Here is a 15033-nt window from a genome sequence, read left to right as displayed (position 1 = left end):
TTTCTTCAGTAGTGCTTAACTTACCTGGGGCCTCATTCCTTTCCATATATAGTTAATGATTAGCTTTTCCATCTCATTAAATAATGCTGTTTGTATTTGGATCGTGATTGCATTGTATTTGTAGATTGCTTTGGGGAGAATTGACATTTTCACAACGTTGAGTCTACCTATCCATGAGCATGGTATGTTTTTCCACTTATGTAGGTCTTGTTTGGTTTCTTGCAGTAGTGTTTTGTAGTTTTCTTTGTATAGGTCTTTTACATCCATGGTTAGATTTATTCCTAAGTATTTTGTTTTTTTAGGGGATAGTATAAATGGTATTGCTTTCCTGGTTTCCTTTTCATAGTTCTCTTTGTTGGTGTATAGGGATACAACTGATTTTTGTATGTTTATCTTATATCCTGCTATTCTGCTGAATCTATTAGTTCCAGTAGTTTTCTCGTGGAGTCCTTTGAGTTCTCTATGTATAGTATCATATCATCCACAAATAGGGACAGTTTTACTTCTTCCTTTCCAATTTGGATGCTGTTTATTTCTTTTTCTTGCCTTATTGTTCTGGCTAGGACTTCTAGCACAATATTAAATAGGAGTGGTGATAAAGGGCATCCTGTCTTGTTCCGTTTCTCAGGGGGAATGTATTCAGCCTCTTTCCATTAAGAGTGATGTTGGCTGTTGGTTTTGTATAGATGCCCTTGTTATGTTGAGGAATTTCCCTTCTGTACCTATTTTATTGAGAGTTTTTATCAGGAATGGGTACTGGACTTTATCAAACGCCTTTTCTATGTTGATTGAGATGATCATGTGATTTTCTTTTGTTTTATTATGTGGTGGATTACGTTGATTGATTTTCTAGTGTTGAATCATCCTTGCATACCTGGTATGAATCCCATTTGGTCGTGGTGTATTATTTTTTAAATATGATGCTGAATTCTGTTGGCTAGAATTTTGTTAAGAGTTAGTTTTGGTTGTTTTTGTACACTCTGTATAGTCTTTTGACACTTGTTTTTCCACTCACCATGTGAAAATACACCACAATCTGTCCGTTTTTCTGTTGATGGGCATTTGAGTTGTTTCCAGATTTTTTTCTATTACAAACAAGGTTGCTTTCAGCATTCTTGAATATATCCTTAGGCGCAGAAGTACTTGTTATTGGGTATGCAAAGGTTCAGCTTTAGTGTTGTTGTTAGGTGCTGTTGAGTCAATTTTGACTCATGGCAACCCCATATGACAGAGTAGAACTGCCTGATAGGGTTTTCTGTGCTTTAGTAGATACCGCCAAATTGTTTTCAGAAGCATTGGTGCCAGTTTACACTCCTCTCAGCAGTTTATAATGATCGCATTACTCCACATTCTTCCCCATTGTCAGATAGTTTTATTTTTAATGCTTCTCATTCTCCTTTTATCCATTCCTCTTACCCTTGTTCTGTGTGGGGGCACACTGCAGTTCCATCAATGTGCCCAATCTGACTAGTGGGCAAAGCCTTAGGTTGTCATGGCAGGCCACTTTTCCTGAGCTTTCAGTACAAACAACAAATCAGTTCAGGTTCTGGTTCCAGTAATGGCAAAGTCTGGTAATACAGGAGACTAAATTTCCTGCAGATAAAGATGATAAACTCTGGGCAAAATATTGTTTTAAAAAGCTATTTGAGGGTCCTGAAGAACAGGAAAAACTAACAGAAATAGAGGGATTCGACCCTTGAAAAAGGAAACCACGTTGGGTACTCTACTTTTCCCCTGAGGGCTCTTCCCCATCCATGTGAGGTGAGGGTGAGGGGAGGCACAGTGGCCGGAATTCAAAGCACAATCTGACAGTCTTGAGGTATCAAAGGACAGAACTGGGGGCTACCAGAGGAACAAAGAATAGATGGGACAAAAAGAAAACCAATACTAAAGATAGGCCTAAACATACCAACAAGTACACTAATTATAAAAATTACATGAACATTTACTAAATTTTTTAGTAAAAAGGCAGAGATGTCAGATTGGGTGAAAAAACAAGAGATAAAGAGGGCATTTCATAATGACAAAATGGTCAGTTCATCAGGAGAACGTACCAGTTACAAATGAATGTGTGCCTAATAACAAAGTCTAAAATGAAGCAAAACTAACGTAAGTAAAAGGAGAAATAGATAAATCCACCATCACACATAAAATACTTAGGAATAAATTTAACAAAAGATGTATAAGACCTCTGCACTGAAAATGACAAAACACTGCTAGAGAAACTAAAACCAAACCCACTGCCATTGAGTTGATTCTGACTCATAGTGACCCTATAGGACAGAGAACTGCCCCATAGAGTTTCCAAGGCTGTGATCTTTACGGGAGCGGACTGCCACATCTTTCTCCCACGGAGCGGCTGGTGAGGTCAATCTGCTGACTTCTTGGTTAGTAGATGAGTGCTTTAATCACTGTGTCACCAGGGCTTCTTAGAGAAACTAAAGAAAACTTAAACATACAGAGAGAGAAACCATATTCATGAATCGTTAAAGTATCTATTCTCCCCACATTGATCTATTGCTTCAATGCAATCCCAATTAAAATCCCAGAAAACATTTTTAAATAGAAATTGAGAAGCCGATTCTAAAACTTAAATGGAATATATGGAATAAAGGACTTAGAACAGCCAAAACAATTTTGAAAGCCAAAACAAAATTGGTGGACTCATACTACTTGATTTCAAGATTCCCTATAAAGCTACAGTAATCAAGATAGTGTAGTACTGACAAAAGGATAGACATATATGACAATATAACTAATCTGTTTTTTCTGTCACTTTCTAAGGGATAATAATCAACGTAAATCAAAACCCCCACTTTTCACTTCTCTGTTCAGTTCTGACACCAGCTGCACATGCAGACTTCTTCCTCTGACCCTAGCCACCTGGAGCTAGGTCAAAGCTCACAAGTTACAGGGCACAGGCCTCCAGATGGCCAAGTCTACCCAAGACTTCAGACGCTAGTCTGAAGTTTGGGAGTCCATATGACACCCTCTCTTCTGATCTGGTGGCTACAAATTTGGGGTTTTCAGGATGCCAGCCACAAGCTTAGGGGCCTCCCCTGTACTCCCTTACTTCTGACCTGCTGATTATCAATTGAGGGGTCCCCTATATCCCCTCAGGATACCAGCTCAGGGGTTCCCAGTCCCCCTCACTTCTGACCTGCTTTTTCCTACTACTCATTCCCTCAGGTTTGATAATTTGCTGAAATGATTCACAGAATTCATAGAAAGCACTATACTTATGATTATACTTTTGTTATAACAAGAAAGAATACAAATAAATAGAGGCATAGGGTGAGGTCTGGGAGGGTTCCCAATACAGAGTGTCCATATCCCCAGGGGTGTACTACCTCCTACTTATATTAATGTCTTTCACCAACCAGGAAGCTCATGGAGATTCAGTGTCCAGAGCCTTTATTGGAGTCATTATGTAGGCATGATTGGGCCTCACTGCATAAGCATAATTGATTGAATAATGCCCCACCCCTCCATGAGGTCATCTGATATCAGGGCATTCAGTGGTCTTTATGGCCTGGCCAGCCCACATTCATTAGCACAAACCCTCAGGTGTGGTCTGGAGACCAACAAAGACACCTCTATTACTCAGGAAATTACAAGGTTTTAGAGTCATCTCTCAGGAAACAAGGGCAAAGACCAACTTACTTTGGATAAAGTTAAATTATTTTCCCCACACATAGATCAGTGGGATATAATAGAGTCCAGAAATAGACTAACACATATATAGTAAATTGATTTTTGACAGAGGTGGCAAGGCAATTCAATGATGACAGGAAATTTTTCAACAAATGGTGCAAGAACAACTGGATATCTGTATGTGAAATAAATGAACCTCAACCTCTACCTAACAAAGCACACAAAAAATCATTGGAAATGGATCATAGGCTTCAACATAAATGCTAAAACTATAAAGCTTCTAGAAGAAGACATAGGAGAATATCTTTTTTGACTTTGAGGTAAACTAAATGCAAAAAAGCACAAGAAAATGAATAAATTCAGATTGATCAGAATTTAAAACTTCTGCTATTTGATAGACATCATTAAGAAAATGGAAAAGCAAGCCACATTGGGGAGAAAATATTTGTAGTACGTATATCGGACAGAATTTGTATCCAGAATATATGAAGATCTCTTATAATTATGTAAGAAATGACCCATTTTTTTAAAAAATGGGCAAAATACTTGAATACACACTTTAACCAAGATAAATAAATAGGCAATAAACACATGAAAATTGTTCTACATCATTTGACATCAAGAAAATATATAGTAAAATCACAATGAGATAACCTGCCACATCCACTAGAACAGCTAAAATTAATTAGTAAGATTGACAGTTCCAAATGTTGATAAACATGTGGAGCACCTGGCATTCTCATACATCGCTGGTGGGAGTGTAAAATGGTAAAACTGCTTTGGAAAACTGTATGGCAGTTTCTTATAAAGTTAAAGAAGCAAGTTACTGGGTTAAGTTACTGGGTCTACTCTATGGCCCAGTAATTCCACTGCTATAATATTTACCTAAGAGAAATGAAAACACATGTCTACAAAAAGACATAGATAAGAATGTTTATTGCAGTTTCTTCATAATAGCCCCAAACTGGAAATAACCCAAATGCCAATCAGTAGGACAATGGACAAGCAGATTATGGCATGTTCATACAGTGACTACTTCTGAGCAATAAAAAAGAATGAACTACTAATATGCAATAACATAGTTGAATCTCAAAAAAAAAAAAAAAAATGTTGAGCCAAAGAAGCCAGACAGAAAAGAATACATACTCTGTAATTCTATTTTTATATATGCAATTCAAGAACAAGCAAAACTAATTTCTCATGTTGAAATCAAAACAGTAGTTGCCAGGGTAGGGTGGGTGGATTGACTGTCAGAGGCACAAGGAACCTCTTGGGGTGGTGGAAATATTCTGTAGATTGGTTGTGGAGGTAGTCGTGGATTTATACACTTACCAAAGCTCATCCCATTGTACACTTAAAGCCCTTATGCATTTCACTGTTTCTAGATTTTACTTCATTTTTTAAAAAAAGTTGTTCAAAGCTTGTCTACCTTCTGAAGGGGTGGATAGCTATAGCACTTTGGTCCTCAAAGTACATTAGCACTATTACTGTTTTATGCTTTTTTTTGTTGTTAAGAAACCATATTATAAACCTAATATCTCATACTGCCCAGCAACTCCCATTTAAATAGAAAGATGTGTGTATGTAATTGGGTTCACATGAGGCAGAGAACTCATATAAAATCATCAGGAGTATAACTTTTTTTTTTTAAGTTCTGGAAGGTGAGTTAAAAAGGTTCATTTTTTTTTTTGGAATATGTTTACAAGGCTATTGGAAGCATCTTTTTTAATAAATGTTTAAGAAAACATTCTGACCATGTTAGTACTAGTGGATCTTTTGGGGCAGAAGGATACATACAGGTTTTATATATTTTTTACCATGCCTTCCAATCCTAACGTTGCATGCTGTTTTATATTTTTGGTTCTTTTGCAGCTGAAGTTTGCCCTCAAGACCTACTTTCCTTATGCTTCTACCTCTCTTGTCATGGCACTGCTCCAAAACCCTAAAGGTAAGTTAAAGTTGATTTTACCCATATTAAAATGATTTCTGGGGAAGAACACTGACAAATCATAGCCCTCCCCTCCCAATTCCTTATCTATAGCACCAAAACCAAAACCAAACCAAATCTGTTGCCATCGAGTCAATTCCAGCTCATAGCAACCCTATAGGTCAAAGTAGAATTTCCGCATAGGGTTTCCAAGGCTGTAATCTTTACAGAAGCAGACTGCCACATCTTTCTCCTGTGGAGCATCCAGTGGGTTCCAACCACTGATCTTTCAGTTAGCAGCCGAACACTCAACCACTGTGCAACTAGGGCTACTCATCTGTAGCACAAGGGGATTAGAATTAATTGGTCATTTCTAAGATCCCTTTAGTGACAATTCAGTGGTAGAATTCTCAGCTTCCATGCAGGAGGCCCGATTTTGATTCCCAGGCAGTACACTTCCTGTGCAGCCACCACCCATCTGTCGGTGGAGGCTTGCATGTTGCTATGATGTGGAACAGGTTTCAGTGGAGCTTGCATACTCAGATGGACTAGGAAGAAATGCTTGGTGATCTACCTTATGGATCACAATGGGTTTTCATTGTGCATGGGTCTCATTATGCATGGGGTTACCATGAGTTGGGGGCTGACTCAAGGAAAGACTCAAGGAAACTAACAACAGGATCCCAGGGTTTCACCTTCTGTGGTCTTTGATATGAGAATTTGCCTGACTTCCTAGTTATAATCACTTACCAAAAGGAAAAAAAAGGCCTGTAGTTAGGTTTTGATGGTCTGCCTCCAGAACACAGGAGCGTCTGTTAGTGCCAGCCAGATCCACCTGAAATCCAGGAACACGCTAAGACTTGGCTGAGTTAGAATAAAGCAGTACATTTATTTGTATTTCATTCTTTCTACTCCTTGTACCCTTTGTTGTAGAAGAAAAGATAAAATGATAAACGAAGCCAAGAAAACATAGGGGGAAATTTCTCCTAACCAAGGGAAGGCTTTTGAAACAATTCAGTAAGATATTTGTATTAGACCATAGTCTCTCCTATTTCATCTGTCAGTCGTCCATAGGCTGTGTTCAGTTGGGGAAGTGACAAGTCCATCCTTAATTCAACTGGTGTTGATCGCTTAATATGCCTGTCAGCTTGTCTTTGGGTAACATTTCAGAAATAGAGGATAAAGACATCCTTTCCCTCCAAAGCTTGAAACCTGTAGGAAGGGCAACATGGACACAAGTAAACGCTGAGCCAGAGAGGAAGTCATTTACCTGACCCGAGAAGGAAAGAGAAGAGGAAAGGGCAAAGAACAAATAATATTTCCCTTTTTTGTGCCATTTTTTGCCTTCTTTTTTCCTGAGACTTGAATAAGTAGATTCATTTGAGGAAAGCAGATGATCCAAACTTTCAGAGCATTTTACAAAACCTAAATTCCTCTTCCTTTTTGTAAAAGGTAGAGATTCTTGCCCAAAGTGCACCATTTGACAACGATCTTTTCAGGTCCTAGAAGTAATGGGTGACAGACCTCAGTGGAATCTCTGGCTGACAGTTTTGTGAAACTGAACCTGTGGGGACACAATGGGACAAGACAGAAAAATCAATACTCCACTTGCCGGGGGTACACCTTACAGCTCTTATCAGCTCAGCAAAGCCCTAGGGTAGCCTGCATCGGAACCTGAGTGAGCATCAGAGAAAGTACTGGAGTTGTTATTTTTTAAGTTTTGAAACCTATGAACAAAGGATGAAGGTGTTGTGTGAGCATGAACTCAGCCTGTTCACCTTTTCATTTGTGTGATTGTCCTAGATTTATGTCCAAGTATAATAAATAGATACAAGCAGAAGTATAAGAATCTCCTATGCTGGTTCCTAGAACAGTTGTCTAGATACTTTTGGAAAAACTGAATGTACATTCGCAAATTCAAATTTTTTTTAATAGTATATGATCTGTTATTCATCAGAAATGTATTTCATGTCCATTGTGAAGTCCTGTAGGGTGTAAGGAATGGATGACTTACAAGCCCTGTGTATTCAGGAGCTACAGGGTAGAGGGCAAGTAAAATAAGTATCTAAGTAACTAATACAAAAAAGAAAATGAAAAATGCCTTCAAAAGACTACAAGTCAAAATGTATGGGAGTTCAGAGGAGAGAGAGAGATAATAAAAGATAATAAACGACCCTTTAATCTATAACGTGTGGAGTAGTCGTGGTTACTCTAGCACTCACGTTATCTTTCTCATATATTCAATTACAAAATCTATCACTACCGGAAAATGTGGTAACCTTTTTCAGATGTTGCTTAGAACTGCAGATACACACATGTTCAGATGTGTTTAAAACCAAAGGATAATTATGAAACTGGAAAAACTGACTCAAGAAAAGACATTTGTTTGTATAATGCCGTGTGGTTTGTTTTTTCTGACTTTTTCTTTACCATAGACCTGGAGTCATATTCTCAATTCATCACGGTAAGGAAAGCAGTTGGGCAGTCCATTCCTAATCCCTGTTGACTGTTTTTATTAGTTTCCATGTATTTTGAAACCACGAATTATTAGTCATGAGGGTGGGTTGCGGGTAGATAGGAAAGAAACATCCTGGGATAACCATAACATAGCATTTCTAAATCCTAGAATGGGCTGTCTAGGCAGTCTTTATCTACTACCTTGTACCTGAGTTAGGAACTCTTTGAGGTTTAGTTCTGTGTAACACCAGTGAATCTTTCCTCCCTGGGTATAAGAGATAGATAAGCCAAAACACCAAACCAGTTGTCATCAAGTCAGTTCTGACTCATGGCACCCCCATGTGTGTCAGAGTAGAACTGTGCTCCATAGGGTTTTCAATGCTGGTTTTTCGGAAGTAGATCACCAGACCTTTCTTCTAAGGCACCTCTGGGTGCACTTGAACCACCAATCTTTCAGTAACAGCTGAGGACATTACCGTTTGCACCATCCAGGAACCCCGGAGTCCCTGGTGGGAAAAACATGCAAGTAGGTGGTGTGGGTTCCATGAACCAGAAAAATAAAATGGAAATTTCCCAAAACTCTTCCAGTCTTAGCTGCAGATGATCCTCATAGGTTTGGCTTTTCTTCAATTCCTCTCTGACTTCCCTCTCCACCCACAGATATCCCACAGGGACTTTGGCACCAGCCATTGAAGCACATTTCTGAAATGCTCAGAGAAACAGTTGAAGGCCAGACTACTAGGTAAGCAAACACTGACCACTCCTAAGTCTGTTCACATGTGGTTTCTCTTGATCTTTATCTTCCTTTTGAGCAAGGCTGATAGGTCAAGCATGATTGGACCTGTGACTGGCACCACATATGTAAGCACCATCATTAAGGAGACGTAGAGAAAGCAGGCAGTGGCTTTTGAGCAGGTCAGAATTAATAGGCGTGCATAGGTATATACCTATTAGAGGAACTGTTCTAAGTAATAACTGGTTCTAAATTTTGAAAAACATGCTTAATAATTAAAAGAACAAACCCTTGAAAAAAATGGCACCCACCTCTTGGGAATCCACGGCCATGCAGAAGGAGAAGGGGGTCTCTCTGCCCTTGGTCTTCTCCATCTCTCTAGGGAAGGGGATTCGAAACTTCCGCTGCACAGTAGGATGGAATGTTAAATGCTTATTTCTCCTCTTCTTTTTTAGTAAGTATTTGTCTAAAATTAGAAAAATCCGTTCTAACATAAATTAACTTCTAGCATTAGTTGTTGTTGTTAGCTGCCGTCAGGTCGACCACCAACTCATGGCAAACCCACGCACAACGGAATCAGACCATTATGATCCATTGAGTTTTCATTGGCTGATTTTTTGGAAGTAGATTGCCAGGCCTTTCTTCCTAGTCTCTTAGTCTGGAAGCTGAAGTACCCTTTTATATGTGTTATTTTCCTAAAAGCATTCACATTTAGGCTTTGCTGCGTTCTTTGTAACAATGCTTCTTCCTTCGGCTTCCTCTTAACTTCCTTGCTTTTAGCGTATAAATAATATTTTACTCATTTTTTATACTAGTCTACTGTCTTCATTGGTAACTTTTGCCACGTCCCATCTTGGAGTCCTCTGTAGTCTCCTCACTGAGCCCACACAGATGATGGGTGGTGCTCCTTTTTTCATGATCAGTGTTGGTGCCAGTGACTCACTCCTTCCCCACAAGATTCTTAACAATCGAGAATAGACAAAAAGAACAGGCAGCCAAATGGGCATCAGAGTACTGGCCGCACTGATGACCCGCAGCACCATGTCACCCCATACACACAATTTCTGGTCCGTCTGTTGAAGAGCAGGACTTGTGGCCCTGCCTTAACCTAGGCCGTGGGGTCCACTGTGGGAGGGGGCTTCTGCGAGCCAGCCAGGGACCACCTGGTACACTCAGTTACTGGTAGAAGAGAGGGAGAGTGACCAGGCCCACCTCTGCAGGCCTTGAGCCTGATCCCAGCATGATCGGCATGGGAGTAAGGAATAGTAGAGTCCTGCTGCTCACCTTGTTCTCCCGGGAGGCTGCGGTGAAAAGACACAGTAGAGCCTGTTTCTTGCTTTGAGCCATCATAACCCAATCTCCCCTCCCCCCAAAACGTGACCGGTGGAGCCTCAAGCTCTGGCCCGTTGAGTTAGCCGCTCTCTTTCTCAGGGACAAGGTAGTAAGGCTAATACTCCTACCCTTCTTTCCTTTTCTCACCATTGTTCCTCAAGCCCAATTTCAGAACGTTTAACCACTTGTTCTCAGAGACGGCTTGGCTGAGACGAAAGCAACAACCCAGGGAGGCGAGGACATGCTTAAAAAAAAAGTTGCCGTCAAGTCAATTCTGACTCATAGCGACCCTATAGGACAGAGTAGAACTGCCCCATAGGGTTTCCAAGGAGCGCCTGGTGGATTTGAACTGCTGACCTTTTGGTTAGCAGCCAAGCTCTTAACCACCGCACTGCCAGGGCTCCTGAGGACAAGTTTAGTGCTTGGGAATTCCCTGGACCAAGTAGACAAATGCAGAACTAGATCCAAGCAAAGACAGAGCCACTGCAGGGGGCCTGGAACACTTCTGTGCCAGCCACGTCCCCCAGTTCAAGAGGAAAGTTCCAGCTTAACATGATCTCAGAGTCCATCCTCCTCTGTTTTCTCCAGGGGCAATGAAATGGCTGAGAGGGTAACTGTATTTGAGATTAACTGGTCCTCACCTGGATCAGTTCTACCCTTTCAACAATAATTGCAATTCTCTGTTTCCAGTATGTGGCAAGGGTAACTTTGCAAAGGCTTTAACTTTCCAACATCGATGTGTAGGTGATGACAGGAAAGAATACAAATAAAAATAAAAATTCCTAATTGCCAAAATATCAGAATCTTTTGTCAGAAAGGAAATAACACTTTTCTGCCTGAGCCTAACTTCCCCACCTTCAGCACTGCAGAGCGGAGGAAGACAGCCCTCAATGGCCTCCATCTGGACCCCTGGGAGCCTCCCTCATTTCTTGGCCATGGAGCCACCTGGGTGGCTGCCTTTGTGGCTGGAAGGCCCCATCTTCACAGAGCCCAGTGGTCCAGAACTTGCAGGAGACAGAGCGGCGCTGTCTGCAGTTCTTGCTTTGTGCCATCCTGTTGGTCATGGGCCAGAGCCTTCCTTTCCCAAAGTCCCTGTGTGCACTGAGGTCCTAGATGTACAGATTTCAATGTCTGCAGTCCCTGGACCCATGGGGGTCTTTGAGAGTCATCCCTTTGAATTCCCTGTCATGGGTGCAGAGGGCATTGTGAGTTACTTGTCTGAGTCTAACTTCCCTTCCTTGCAAGTTGTACTTCAGTGGGTAAGTACAATTTAAGCCAACCTTTCACAAACATTTGAGTTGCTTTAAGAACCAGGAAGGAGACAGAAATCAAGTTGCCGCTGCCATGGGTTTTGGTTCTCTTCCAGGTCCCACAGAGGTGGCTTTGAGAGCTGGTTTTTGTTCATTCACTTTGGTGGATGGGCTGATATCGTGGCTGAGCAGTTGCTGATGTCAGAAGCCGAACCACCGGAGGCCCTGCTGTGGCTCCTGGCATTCTCCTCCAGCCCCCACGATGGGAGTCAGCAGAGAGCACAGACCATGGTGGGTGGCAGTCCCCCTGTGTACAAGGTTCCGACTCGGTCTCAGGAATGGGCTCTGGAGTGGGTTTGGTCTTCACAAAATCATAGGCACCATAGCTCTGTGGGTGATAAGTGGCTGCGTGCTGGTTCTGCTCAGAGACCTTTCCCAGCCTTCAGAGAGCTGATGGGACATGCTCCTGGGAAGCACCGAGGAGATGGTGCTACGTCTGTCCTGTGGGCCATCTGATTTGTTCTGTCTGAGCTGTTGGGACTGCCCTTACTTCATAGGCTTCCCTGACCAGGGCCGCTGCCCTCGGGGACTGTCCCCGCTGTGGCTGACGGGGCTCTCAAAGGAAGAAGTGCCAACCTGCAGTGGGTCTGGCCCTCAGGCCATGTCTTCTTTCTGACCAGCAGCCTGGCTGTGTCTGTTCCAGTCTTGACTGGCTGCTTTCGTGGACCAAGCAGCAGGGCTTCACATTACTAGCTTTGTTTTGAACTCTTACTAAAGGAATCACATGATATTAACCACTTTGCTTCCGAAAAAGGACACGGTCATTTCCTGAATAACAGAACAGTTAAGTACAGGACCTAGTAACTGTCTGTGGCAGACACAGCTGTTATTTTATGTGGAATATAATAATTACAGGAAGCAGTGCTTTGATTAAAGGCATCGGCACCTCCCTTGCAAACATTTATTTGCCGGTTTTTGAAACTTCAACTGCCAGTGCTTTTTGCTGATTTTAATAATTAAAGGGAACAGGTTTCATTAGGTATGGAGCAATGCTCTTTGCTTTATGTCTTCTGTTGTTTGAAAACAGCAGACACCAGTATAAATATGTCTGTATATTTTATTTGTTTAAAGACTTGCATGGCAAGGGAAAGGAAATGAGTTTTGCATTTTAAAAAGTTGAAATTTGATGGTAATTTATTTGTAATCAAAAATAGAACTTTTTTTTAAAAAGAAATTATCATAATCCACATATGTACTTGAGTATTGCTATCTGGTTAAGAAAAAGCCTTCTCCCCCCCACCCTTTAAAAATATCACATTACATTAATCAAGGAAAATCCTAGTTTATAATTTTCATCATCTTATTTTTAATAATAATTAAAATGCATGACTTAAGAGGCGGGGTCAAGATGGCAGAGTAGTCAGACGCTTCTGGTGGACCCTCTTACAACAAAGACCTGAAAAAACAAGTAAATCAATTGTATATGGCAATCTCAGAGCCCTGAACATCAAAGGCAGAGTTGAGGAACTGGACTGAGTGGCAGGGAGAGGGAGAGATGGTTCGGACGCAGTAAGGAGTTCCCAGACCTGATCCAGCGAGAGCCTGAGCCCTTCAGGCCTGATCACCTCTGGGGGAGTGGTGAGGCAGTCAAGCGGTGGTGCTCGGGAGGCACATTTTCTGCACTGGGAGACACCCAGCACCAGAGAGTCTACACAGCCACCCAAAACCAGTGAGAAGCAGCCCTGGCTCGGCAAGAGATAAGTACTTGTGTACAGCCTACCGTGCAGATCAAAAACAGCCCCCTTAGGGAAAAACCTCTCTCCCATTTACCTCCCCACTCCCTGCTCTGCACTGGATCCTGGACCAACTTCAGCAATTGCGAAGTCCCCTGGGCTGGAGGTAGGATCTGTCACACACCCAGAGCCACTCTCCCTGCCTTGGAGAGTGAACACATTAACAAATGGGAAAAAATAAACTGCTGGCTCACCTATGCCAGGAACCCAGGGTAGGTACAGCTCCTTTGCCTAGGCACAGGCATAAGGGATCCATGGACTTTGAGTGCCTTTCCCCTTGCACAGACTTGTGTCAGCCCATCTCAACAGCTTAGGCCCTCATTACCGCAGTACAACAGGGTATATACCAGAAGTCTAACTTCAACTGTTTCAGCTGTGAAGTGGCAGGTTCTTGACATTTAACACTGCTCTGCCCATTAAGCAGGGTCTTCACCTACCCACGTCAGGGGCCTGAGGGCTGGTGGCTCCACCCACACCACCTAGCAACCAGCGAGAGGGGCCCATGAACAAGAGGTGCCCCCTAGTCCTTACAGCCAATATCATGAGATGCTCGTAGTCCAGCTGCAAAACCCACCCACCCACGCACTCTAGGAAATAGGAACATACCTTCCTCCTGGACACTCGCAGGCGGCCATCAGCCCCCTGCCTTGCTCAGAGTTTGTCCCCCTGCTGCAGCCAGATGCCTGTGCCTACACCAATCACCCATGTCTGTCTAGGACTGTACTGTAAGTGAGAGCCTACACCACACACTTGGTGGCTAGCTACCTGGGCACCTGAGCTGAATCCATACAGGAGGATTGGGAGGACTTCTAAGCTCACATATCTAGTAACAGATCTAACCACTTGGTGACAGGACATTAGCACTTCAAAGGTGCCAATAATCAAACTAGCTCATACGAGCAGCCTATTTGGTCATATCAAAACAAAACAAGAAGCTAGGACACAGTAAGCAAACATAAAATGAATAAATATGATAACTTATTGATGGCTTGGAGACAACAGTCAATATCAAATCACATAAAGAGGCAATCCATGATGGCTTCAGCAAGCTCCCAAAATAAAGAATTTAGAAATTTTCCAGAAGAGGAAAATTTCTTGGAATTACTGGAGGCAGAATACAAAAGACTAATATACAGAACTCTTCAAGAAATTAGGAAGGAAATTAATCAAAACGCAGAATGTGCAATAAAGGAAATTAAAAAGATCAGAGAAGAGCATAATGACAAGTTTAACAGGCTGCAAGAATCCATAGAGAGACAGCAATCAGAAATCCAGATTAACGATAAAATTTCAGAATTAGACAACTCAGTGGAAAATCATAGGAGCAGAATTGAGGCAATGGAAGTCAGAATTAGTGAGATTGAAGATAAATTACTTGACACCAACTTATTTGAGGAAAAATCAGATAAAAGTATTTAGAAAAATAAAGAAACCCTAAGAATTATGTGGGACTCTATCAAGAAGAATAACCTATGAGTGATTGGAGTACCAGAACGGGGGGGATAACAGAAAATACAGAGAGAATTGTTGAAGCTTTGTTGGCAGAAAACTTCCCTGATATCATGAAAGATGACAAGATATCTATCCAAGATGCTCATCGAACCCCACATAAGGTAGATCCCAAAATAGTCACCAAGACATATTATAATCAAACTTACCAAAACCAAAGATAAAGGGAGAATTGTAAGAGCAGCAAGGGATAAACAAAAAGTCATCTACAAAGGAGAGTCAATAAGAATAAGCTCGGACTACTCAGCAGAAACCATGTAGGCAAGAAGGCAATGGGATGACATATATAAAGCCTTGAAGGCAAAAAACTACCCGCAAAGAATTATATATCCAGCAAAACTTTCTCTCAAATATGATGGCGAAATTAGGGCCTTTCCA

The 15033-nt window shown here is 41.7% G+C and overlaps 1 protein-coding gene across 1 annotated transcript in view; it reads left to right on the top strand.

Moving 5' to 3' along the window:
• Window positions 1-15033, top strand: part of FANCC (FA complementation group C) — a 361687-nt gene that overhangs the window by 321830 nt on the left and 24824 nt on the right. Inside the window, exons 12-14 of the mRNA XM_023735819.1 lie at window positions 5527-5602; window positions 8699-8780; window positions 11470-11644. Coding sequence (XP_023591587.1) covers window positions 5527-5602; window positions 8699-8780; window positions 11470-11644 — 333 coding nt within the window. The remainder of the gene's footprint in view (window positions 1-5526; window positions 5603-8698; window positions 8781-11469; window positions 11645-15033) is intronic.

The sequence above is a fragment of the Trichechus manatus genome, unplaced genomic scaffold (genome assembly GCF_000243295.1).
Source record: "Trichechus manatus latirostris isolate Lorelei unplaced genomic scaffold, TriManLat1.0 scaffold00082, whole genome shotgun sequence".
Classification (NCBI taxonomy): domain Eukaryota; kingdom Metazoa; phylum Chordata; class Mammalia; order Sirenia; family Trichechidae; genus Trichechus; species Trichechus manatus.
This window is presented reverse-complemented; position numbering and strand designations above follow the sequence as displayed.